The sequence below is a fragment of the Mya arenaria genome, chromosome 17, assembly GCF_026914265.1.
Source record: "Mya arenaria isolate MELC-2E11 chromosome 17, ASM2691426v1".
Classification (NCBI taxonomy): domain Eukaryota; kingdom Metazoa; phylum Mollusca; class Bivalvia; order Myida; family Myidae; genus Mya; species Mya arenaria.
In genome coordinates, this window is record NC_069138.1 from 700506 (window position 1) to 712840 (window position 12335).

General features: G+C 34.8%; 1 protein-coding gene across 4 annotated transcripts in view; it reads right to left on the bottom strand.

Moving 5' to 3' along the window:
* Positions 1–7045: 7045 nt before the first annotated feature.
* The window catches only part of LOC128224043 (cytosolic phospholipase A2-like), a 43869-nt gene continuing 38579 nt past the window's right edge, over positions 7046–12335 (bottom strand). For 3 of the 4 annotated variants that reach the window (XM_052933667.1, XM_052933668.1, XM_052933666.1), the window contains 4 exons: positions 12154–12234; positions 9588–9772; positions 8865–9051; positions 7046–8684 (listed from right to left, as the gene is read on the bottom strand). In XM_052933667.1, the coding sequence (XP_052789627.1) occupies positions 8347–8684; positions 8865–9051; positions 9588–9772; positions 12154–12234 (791 nt within the window). In that variant the 3' untranslated portion in view covers positions 7046–8346. The other variant, XM_052933669.1, reaches the window with a different exon arrangement.

Sequence of the window (12335 nt, forward strand, 5' to 3'; positions counted from 1 at the left end):
AGTGTGCCTCTCTATCCATAGAACAAAAGAAAACAGAACGTAACAATATATGAACGTAACAACATACTTCTTACTTCATAATACTCTTCTTCAACCTAGATATAATCTAGTTGTTATTCAATTTTCCTGTTACAAGAAGGTAAAATAAACCATCAGAGACATTCTTCTCGCCTACTAGATGACCCCAGGCAAAAATATGTTAGCATGCAAGATAAAACCTACAACACAACAGCAGATAACTGCTAAGTAAGATAGCTGAAACAGGAGTTTTTAGTCTCTGTGCGATTCTAAGATGCCAAAACATGCAGCCTGAAGAGATCTCCATTTCAGCTGACCAAGCACTGGATGGACATGCTGGAGCAGCTGCTGTTGGAGAAAGTAAAAACTAGGGACTTACTGGAGCCTCGACATTGGGAATATGGAGTAGAGATACAAACTTCACCAGTGTGATGTAGAAGATGTATGGCATGTACATTAAAGCTTAAAGAGATGGGCCACTTGGAAGGACGAGCTTGAGCAGCTGTGGTAATTTACTGGCGCCCTGACATTGGGGATAAGGAGTATAACCGGCTGATGGGAAGAGATATATACTTCACCAGTGTTCTTGAGAGGATGGAAGACAGTTTCAGGAAGATGTCCCCATTTTCACTGCAAGATATGGGCCTTTTGAGGGATAAACTGTCGCAGCTGTAATTGCTGTAAAAAGGTATCAAGCACGCATGTTGAGATTTACACTTCATATGTATGATGAAGAGAGTATATGCCATGGGATGGCCTCAGTTGAAGGAGTATCAGGGGTAGGATGAAAAAGAAAGTTTCAAAGAAAACTTTTCCCCTATTCAATGAAAATTGGTAAATACAGAAGCATTCGTTTATTTAAGACTAAATAAATGCCATTATTCGTGGAAGTTGAGAAACACGAGGGAAATGCACACTTATTCAGTTTAGAAACTAATACGTTTAGAAATCACTATGGAACGTTTGATTCGGGAATTGAGAGCGGGCAAAACATTAAACACAGTGTATAATATCAAATTGATATTTCCACCGTTTGTAACAGGGACATACCATTGTTATTTTACTGAATCTCTACAACCCACCGAAAAGCATATCGTAAGAGGAATTAGTTGTACCGAACTCACGTCCTTTCTCAGATTAGACAGATGTTACTTTTTACCACATATGCTCGTACATATTTAAGATTTCCTGGCTGCTAATATTAAAGAACAATTCAAGATGACGCAGTCTCACCTTATTTACACCGTATTACCGTATTGTCATAAAGTAATATATTACACTGCTTATTTGTGTTGTGATTTGAATGACATGCACAGTCGGCGTTGTATAGAACCTAGATGTACTGCATTAGTAATGTACTTACATCTTTGTCTAAAATAAATGGTTGACTCTGACAACATCGGTAACAATTAGAATCAGAATCTGTTTAGTTGATTAAAAGTCCATTCACAATAGTTATGCAAAAAGCTACAGAAACAAGCTCAGTAGCAAAATGTTTAATCATAAACCCGGTTTAATGGCACTGGGTAAACGCCAAAGACATAGAACATAAAATCACAAACAAGAAACATAGAAGAACAGCACTAAACTCCACAAACAGCACAGAACATACATAATATATATATATATATATATATATATATATATATATATATATATATATATATATATATATATATATATATATATATATATATATATATATATAATAGGTATGTTAATCAAGAATTGTTAGGTACCGCCTTTGAACGGTCAGTAAAATGTAAATTTACTTGGGGTTTAAACCAGTTTATGGGCACAAACCTCACTCTTATCCCAACAATCCTTAAAAATGATAAAACGCATAAGGTAAATCTATTTTTCAAGCCTTGAAATCTTGACGAAAGTACGTTCGCTGCATTTTGTGCATGTATGTCCCTATATAATTTGGCTTACGCTCTTTTCGGCTTACACTCTTTTGGGCTTATGCTCTTTTACGGCATAGCTCTTAATGGTATAGTCTTTATCAGTGTGTGTATACCACGTGATAAATTCCGTCATAAACGAGGACTTGCATTCTCATGATCTGCCATTACCATAAACTTACGATCATAATAACGACCAACTTAATGATAATTATAAAGGCGTTTCAGAAACGATAATGGCAGATCGTAAAATCTATCTGAAACGCAACCTAAAACATGCCACTTCTAACTTAAATTCATGGACCTTAAGTTTACGTGTGCCTCTAGCCGGTCGTAGGTTTACGATCAGAGTTAACGATAAAGCAGGTGCACGTTGCGTCTCTGAAACGGTGCCGATCGGTAATTTAGGTCGTACTACCAAAATCAGCTAACGATCGCTTTTACGATCGTCTCTGAAACACACCGAAGATACCGAAAAATAGGCTCCAACGTTAATTTTTTAATGTGGTGTTTTACGTGTATAACAATTTGGCTGATTTAATCAAAACTTGTGAATTTTAGTGTGAAATATGCATATTGTTCTACCATATTGATATATTGACATTAAATGACTTTTAACAAACTTTAGATCAGGCACACGTAGGGCGCGGCTCCTGGATTTGCTAGCAACCATTTCCGCTGTAATTATGTTATCGATGATTTTCCTGTTTTCGGTATTATTGATCGAGATGAATTAGAATTCAGTAATTTATATATCAGTGTAAGCATAACATACATGTTCATATTAAATTTATTTGGTGAACTTTTAACAAGTGGCTGTTTAAACGAAAAGTATTAAATATGCCTTTAATGGGTTCTTATAAATGTAGTCAAGTGTATATCTAACAGTGGCGGATCCAGGATTGGCGTTAGAGGAGGAATAACTAAATGGCGTAATGACTTTCGCCCCTCCCTCAGAACCATAATTTATTTGGTTTAAAATGTTAGCATATAAGTTTTTACAATCTATAGTCTGATATGGTGCATTTTAGGCGTATTTTCCTCCTTTTACCTTTTTTTTCTTCTATATGGTACACAGTAAACTTGGACGATTTTAGAGTCCGCTAGTGTCTTACACATCTCATGATACCCAGGGCAAATTGGCAAGGGAAAGTTCGTAAATCTTGAATTATATTCATAAGCATTTTCCGACCAATGAAGTAGCCGATAACAAAAAGGAAAGAATCTCCTTTGTGAAGAGCTATCGGCATATTTAACAATATCCTGCCTTAAACGATTTGTAAGCCGTGATCTCATTGGATTATTTCGAACCGAGATTACATCCGTAACTTCTCGGCAATTTTCGCACTGCATGAGGTATGTCTCATGCGACCAATCAAGCGGCTGGATATTACCTTATAAATTATTCATGAGAACGAGATTTTTACAGCTGATTTGCCCAGGGTATCATATAGGTTATGATACGCTGGGGTGCCGAGGATGTACACACTGTGCAACCATAGAATGGAAAATAGATGTGATCGAAAATACGCCAGTTATGGACTGGTTTGTCAAAAGTGACGACAAAAGTAACGCCAAAGTACAAGAATGCCATACAACAATTAGTTTTATTGTTTTGACAATCAATAGCGTCATTCTGAAAGTTAAAGTGACACTCTTATTCAAAATCAATACAAACACATGTATTACAAAGATCAATTTTGACTGATAAACCTTTAACTACTTACTAAATAAGGCATTTATGGAAAATATAAGTTACTGATAACAAAATTGTAACCGTGTTTTTAATTGCAAAAAGTGCAAAACTATTGGTGAATGCTTAAAGGTTTAAAGTGGTCCACTTTATAGTCTCATAAGGTAGAAATACCAGGTTTTATGACCATTTCTTTCAAATTAAACTCGGTTTCCTTCATAAGAACCATTGTTTTCGACATGTATTCATCCTTTTTTTGAAAAATAAAACAATATTATAATAATATAAATTATGGTAAATATTATTTGGGAGAGAGAGTGAATCTTTAATGTTTTGAAGAGTGGCTATGTTTCGGTAAAACATTGCGTACCATCAAGCGCTTATTTCCGTATGTTAAGTTAAGTTTCATAGAATTTAGCCTACAATTAAAGGAAATAACTCTAGTATTATTAATATTATTATTTAGAATAACATCAATTATTGTCATATGTTTACATTTCAATGTTTTGTTATTGGTTTGCATGTATATATCACAAAAACCATCGGAATAATGGCAACCATGCGAAAGACCCCAACTTCACCGGGCTTTACTGCAGCATGGCAGTGCACCAACACAACAATGCAAAAAACATAACACGTCGCTATATTGAGCGGACATTTTCAACGCTATTCATTTATGATGTCACGTCAGTACCTTCACTAGTTAATATCAGAAATATTATAAGTTATGGGGTTAGTAGGTGACCCGATATGGGATATACGGGGCAAGGGAAGCCATATGGTTTCCAGCGCCCCGTATATCCCATATCGGGTCACCTACTAACCCCGTAACGTATATATCACGTCGACAACATGTTTACATGTTTCATTTATTCATCGGAATCGGAAAATAGACGCCATTTTGGTACGATATGAATTTGGTGACACAATATGGAAAAATAAAGGGTCACCACGTGACCAGTACTGGACCAATGGCGTTGCGTCATTTATGTTGGAGGCGTGCTATATAAAGATATGACCTAATGATTGCGACGTCATTGGTGATATAAACTTACTGTGTTGACTACATCGACACACTAGAGGAACACATTTGGCGAACTTTGGTGTACTCAGTACTGGTTCAACTCAGGAAAGTCGTTCTATGTGTATATGCTTTACACCGAGCATGTAAAAGAACCATGGGGTCTCTTCGAAAAAGAGCTAGGGTATCGCACCCGGATTTCCTTGTATCCCACCACTGTCTCTTCCGCGTGCTGTCCCTTCAGCAAAAACAAAGGACCCCGTTGAAAATAAGTGCTTGCAATTTCACGGGTTATCCTTGACCGCGAGGTCTAGTAATATACATACAATACATACAACTACAATAGCTTAACATTTCAATGTCTTAATCTTCCAAAAAGATTGGAAATGAGAATGAATTACCTGGAAGAAAATCTTACAATGTTCCTGTACAATTTTTTTCAATTCCGACCAGAACAGTCCCATAACCTAAGCTCCATTTCAAATCGTTGGATACATTTGATTAAAGTGACACTCTTATTCAAAAGTAATGCATACACATGTATAACAAAAATAAATTTTGAGTCATAAACCTTTAAGTACTTACTAAATAATGCATTAACGGAAAATACTAATTACTGATAACAAGATTGCTACCGTGTATTTAATAGCTTAAAACACAATTGTTTTAAAATGATTGGTGAATGTTAAGGATTTACACTTATCGATTATCGTGTCATAAGGTAGAAATACCGTGTTGTCTGCACCATTCTTTCAAAATTAACCTTTGAATCCTTCATCAGAACCATTGTTTTCGACACTTATTCATTTTTTCTGATATATCAAAACAATTGTATTAATTGTGGTAAATCTTATTTGAGAGTAGGAGTGCATTTTTAATCGTTCAGTATTCCAACATGTCGCACATTTACTCACCGTTTGTCTAACATACCAGTGGGAAATAATTATTAATTAATGGTTATCTACAAGTATTCCAACATGTCGCACATTTACTCACCGTTTGTCTAACATACCAGTGGGAAATAATTATTAATTAATGGTTATCTACAAGTATTCCAACATGTCGCACATTTACTCACCGTTTGTCTAACATACCAGTGGGAAATAATTATTAATTAATGGTTATCTACAAGTATTCCAACATGTCGCACATTTACTCACCGTTTGTCTAACATACCAGTGGGAAATAATTATTAATTAATGGTTATCTACAAGTATTCCAACATGTCGCACATTTACTCACCGTTTGTTTAACATACCAGTGGGAAATAATTATTAATTAATGGTTATCTACAAGTATTCCAACATGTCGCACATTTACTCACCGTTTGTCTAACATACCAGTGGGAAATGATTATTAATTAATGGTTATCTACAAGTATTCCAACATGTCGCACATTTACTCACCGTTTGTCTAACATACCAGTGGGAAATAATTATTAATTAATGGTTATCTACAAGTATTCCAACATGTCGCACATTTACTCACCGTTTGTCTAACATACCAGTGGGAAATAATTATTAATTAATGGTTATCTACAAGTATACTATACGTTTAGAAGCAGAAAATAGCATAGTCTTTTATAGACTGAGAAATATTTTCATATCTTTTCTGTCAAAAAAGTTATTTATAAATAAACGTCATTTACATGCTTGTTTAAATCGGGTGTGACCTGTGGTGACCCATGTGAGAAGACACGTGATTTCTCACACTGATAAAATTACAGTCAGTAATTATTGTCATTTAACGGTGGGTCCTTGATCTAAAATATAAATATGTACTAACCGGTTGATTTTTATTACAGGGATATACTTGTATACTAAATTAAATGGGTCTTGTTGCCAATGTGCCAATATGCGGAGAAAAGAACACAAATTATGCCTTATATTCACAAATGAGCGGAAACATTAAAATGTGATAACTGAGTCGGTACATGCAGAAAGAGCTCGGAACTTTAAATCAGTAATGAAACTGCTCATCTAAATGGGCTTTCGGAGCACTTCGGCCATTTTCGATCGAAAAAAACCATGGATGTATAATGTTGGATTACATTGTCAGAAATCTTAACATTTAACTACGATGCAAGTAGATCGTGGAGTAATTACAATTGAGCAGTTCAACTTATTGTCATAACTCTTGGAAACACTTCGCTGGCAATCAATTTAAACTGAGTAATTCCAAATACACGTTAAAACACTTCAATTAATAAATACTTTTATTTAACATTTAATGAACCACTTCTTCTGATGAACCGGCATACATCAAAGAATGATTTCGATGGAAAATGGCCGAGGAGTTCCGATTGGGTCAGTAGGCGGATGCATTGGCATCCTTTTGCCCTTTTAAGTAAAGGTTTTCGCTGTCATATCTTTGTGAAAAGAAAGAAGACGAACGCTGTAACATTTTTGCTTCCATTTTCTTTATTTTCTCTTGGCATTACAAGTTTGTGTTCAGTTGTAAATATATTTCATATTGAGGTATTGCATTATCATAATAACACATGTGTGGGCGTTTTTAACATTTTATAATCATGTAGCTCAGATCCAGGATCTGTAGTCACTGAAGTCTGTGTTTGAGATTCAGGCTCAAAAAAATTAAATCGTATTTGTATCTATGATATAATCATTATATCTATGATATTTCAATTTTGTTTTACAAAAGATGTCTGTTTGATTGTAAAACATAGAACTTGTAATAAGTACATCAAGTTAAAGCATTTATGCGACAAATTTTAATGTTTTTTGCTTTTCTGAGTCTCAAATTCAGACTCAGGAGCTTTGTGAATATTGGCCGAGGGTTTGCTGCAATCAGCTTGTTTGTTGTATTCGTCTTAGAGTTCAATGAACGTTCCTTTTCATGTCGATTATCACGAACCCATGCTGAATGTTTGCATTGCAAGAAACGTTAGCATTCCTATGACAAATATAAGTATTACAACCTGACTGGTAGACTTTATTTAGGTGGCAAAAATGTATGTACAAATATTTTCAATTATGTGAAGAAAAAACGGTAAACATAACACAAAATGAAGAAGAAAATAAAATAAAGAAAGAAATAAGTAAATAGATTTATAAGTAAATAAATGAATGAATGAATGAATGAATGAATGAATGAATGAATGAATGAATGAATAAATAAATAATTAAATAAATAAATAAATAAATAAATAAATAAATAAATAAATAAATAAATAAATAAATAAATAAATAAATAAATAAAAGATTTACACATAAATATAAATATAAATATAAAGAATAAACAAATAAAAATGGAAACAAACAAACAAGGTAACAAACAGATGAATAAATGAATAAATAAATTGGATATTTACACATGAACCTTTATAGGGAACGAATTGTGTATAGCAACATAATTGAATAACAATAATAATACGTCAAGTTTAACATAGTGTGTTACATATTGTGAGTTACTGCTTGGCCATGTTACAACATTAAAGTAGCTGGAATAAGCATTCTCGCACCTACTCTGACATGATAAGATGACCATACTATGACCTACTATTGACATAAGAGGATGCCCATACTCGGACTCGGACAAGAAAGGATGACTATTCTTGGACCTATTCTGGCATATGCGTTGATGAACACACACCCACGCACGCAAGCACGCACGCACGCACGCACACACACACACAGACACCTTTATATGAAATGAATGCATAATATGAGACTGAATATGAAATCGCAATATTATGTTAGGGTGAAATCACCATCGTCTTGGTGGAATGATTTCACAAAAAGTTCCAGCTGTTTTTCCTTTGATCTTTGTAGTCGAAGTTTCTTAATGTCTTTCAGCATGATCGGCCTTTGTTTGACCGTATGGTACTGATGAACACGTTTTACACACTCTTTGATTTTCTCTAAGATAAGGTCCTTGCAGAGACATGTGTTGAACTCCGTCAGATCGGATAATCTGTCAAATGCCTTGTTGGAGTATTTGAAGTTGAACGTAGAGTATGGTTTGTTAGGGTCATCAAATATGTCAAAGTCTGCATATTCCCGCTCTTCTGCCGTGCGTCGTCTAACTCCTGAAAGGGAATAAGTGTTGGTACGTTAACTTTCGATCATCAATTCATTGGTCGAGTACGAAAACACCAATATACGCAGTATTTTTTACAGACGCATGCGTTTTTACGGATGGCAATTTTGTAAACAAATAATAGAACACGATTTCATTGGTATCTGAAAAAATAGAAATACAAACCAACCTGGCTTGATGTAATCTCTAAATGTAATGTTGACGAGGACAAAGTGCATAACTATCGGACATCGAGGGTCGTGTTTGTTTTCGAACACATAACATTCCTTTAACCCTTCCCTGTCCACCACTGAGGGGTCAATCTTGGGAAATGGCACATTATTGAGTGACGCCCATTCCGCGGCAAGCAACAGTTCCTGTAACAAAAATCATATGGAATTTTTCAGTCAGTTAATATCATCATAAAACAGGAATGAGATGTTATAATATGTAAATGTAATGTTAGTCATTTAAGATGCAATATTAGTCCCAAATAAGGTTTACCACAATTAAAAACATTGTTTCAATATTCCAAAAAGGATTAATAAATGTCGAAAAGAATGGTTCTTAAGAAGGAAACCAAGTTTAGTTTGAAAAAAAAATGAGCATAAAACCCGGTATTTCTACCTTATGAGACTATAGTAGACCACTATAAATCTTTTAGTATTCACCAATCATTTAATATTTTTGCGCTTTCAGCTATTAAATACACGGTTACAATCTTATTATCAGTATATAATATTTTCCAAAAATGCATTATTTAGTAAGTAATTAAAGATTTATCAGTCAAAATTGATGAGTGTTATACATGTGTTTGTATTGTTTATAAATAAGAGTGTCACTTTCAATGTAAATGTCGTTAGAGAGAAAGATGAAAATAAAAAAGAACTCTAGAAGACGCGCAGTCTTTTACCTTGAACGGTGGAGTAGTATCCGATTTGCGAGCGCTGAAATCAAACGACAGGATGATGTCAACCCCTCTTTGGGGCCGTAATAGGAGCGGGTAAGGGGAGTTGAATGAAAGGCCTCCATCGACGACATACAGTTTCTTGATAGAGGTAGGATACATCTCAAATATCCCGTCAAACTGGTCTTGACCTGAGATTGATAAATGGCTTTATAACACTCTGTTCTTCGACATAACTGTCTTCAAGTAATGCATTAAAGATACATGTGTGTGTATTGCAAATGAATTTGGAAGTAGCTCATTTCTGGCATAATTCTTTCTCACGCCAAACATAATCTTTGAATTATTTAGAAAGAAAAATCAGCTTGTTTTTGTTACTATATTGGCTTTCCACATACATAGGTGTTTCCACTATTATAAAGATGTGAGCACTTTCTTTACCGACAACCCTGAAGGTGTTTTGGTGGGTCACTTTCAAATATATATTATAATGTAAGAATTCTAGAACATTATTGAAAATGATTTACTGAAGCTTTTTACACGAAAATGATATTTTAGATGCCTGACTTAAACTTGGGCGAGTATCTTTAACAGAGTAGGGCACTAAATTGTCAGAAAAATAATCATTGGGAACTCATCGACCATTTTCGGTCGAAAACATACACGGATGTATGCTAGAACATCAGTTGCCGAAGTAGTTCGTAAGGATTTAAATAATAATATTAATGATTGTTAGTGTTTAAACGTAGATTTAATATATCTAAGATTAAATTAATTGCAAAGGAAGTGTATCATTGCATTATTTATAAAGATTCCCAAGAGTAAAGTCATTAAGTTAATCTGCTTTATTAAAATACAACGCGATCTACTTGTAAACCGTCCATATACACCCAAAGATGATTTCGATGGAAAATGGCCGAGGAGTTCCGAATCAAAGATGATATAACTATAGTAGTTAAACATATCTGAAGGGAACTAATTCGATTGAAAATGTAATTTGACAGTTCAAACTAGCCGTGTCCTACGTGCAAAAATATAATTTTGATTACATTTACAACAACTTGACATAATATTGATTATTATATATAATTATATGCTACATTTTGGGTTACAGAGTTGTTAGTGTTGTATGATTAAGGTGTTGTAGTGAAAAAAGGTATACATAGTGTACGTGAAGGAATTAAGTAACGCCTGCCAGACTTGAGGCAATGACAGGATAAACATGAAAAGAAAATGTATCGTGGAATTCCAGCACTGTCAGTAAAACTGTTCTTGAAGTATTAAAAAGTTATGACTTCGGGGTCCAACACTGTCTGGAGAACTGTGTTTGCAGCAATGGAATGTAAGTATGGGAATAACATATATCGTGGGGGTAGAACACTGTAGGTTGCACTGTTCCTGAAGCAATGAAATGATTAATATGGGAATAACAGATATCCGGGTGTGTGGGTGTGTTGGTCTGTGAGGGGTCTAACACTGTCGGTAGAACTGTTCTTGAAGAACTGAAAGGCTACGTATGGGAATAACAGATATCATGGGGGTCCAACACTGTCGTCTGTAGATCTATTCTTGGCAATGAAAGGTTACATATCAGAATAATAGATCTCGTGGGGGCCCAACAGTGTCGGCTAAACACTTTTGCAGACACGAACACATGGAAATGTTCAAAAGAACGGAGATCAATAGACATCATGGAGAACAATAATAGGGATACTCTCAGGTTGACAGTAAAGTTAACATGGAAATGTTAAATTGGGAATCAACAGATATCGTTGAAGTCAATCACAGGGGTACCATTTAACTCCCATCAAAGAAGACGTTAAATTGACACCAAGGAAATCCATCACAAAGATAGCCTGTGATTAACATCTAGGAAAGCACGGACGTGTTTTATGTTGGAATCAACAGACATCGTGGAAATCCACCACATAGATACCGTTTGATTTCCATCAAGGAAGGCATGGAAGTGTTAAATCAGGGAATTAAGAGACATCAAGGAAATCCATCACAAATATGGCCTTTGCTTAATATCACAGAAGACGTGAACATATTAAATATGTCAACAGACATCGTGGTAATTCACCAAACAGATACCGTTTGATTTACATCAAAGTAGACATGGAAAGGTTAAATATGGGAATAAGGATATTACATTAAGAACCATTTAAATGGTTTATAGCAAAGAAGACATTGAACGATTATAGGGGAAACAGCAGTCATCCGGGGTTGTTCCAAATCTACCTGGACTGGAGGACGTTGAACATGCTGATTGGCGGTCATGTCTTTGGTGATTGACCAGTGCTCTTGCAAGCTCGTGTGGGAAATTTTCTTCTTCATGTGTACCACTGCATTCTGGGATTGGTTTTAAGGCCTCTACAAATGCGTTTAATTCATGACTAATTATAATATTTGACTAAATATTTTACTACATATTCATGCAGCACGATTCCTTCAATGACATTTGCAGGAGCAGATTTCTTACGAGTAAGCCAACTTTGGTTAAAACTCATGCGAACCTATTTCCTAGCAAACAGTTAAAAACGTGCTTGATTCATAACTTTAAGTTACAAACCTTCAAATGTTTCTTCAATTGTTCCTGGTGTCTTTTTCTTTGGTGACATTGCTTTAAGCCGTGCGCTGAAGTAACTTGAAGCTAAAAACAAAGCAATATATTTGAACAAGTAGGTAGATAAAATACAGACATATCATAGATTTGTATAAACATTTACAATACGAGTTTCCCTAATTATGATA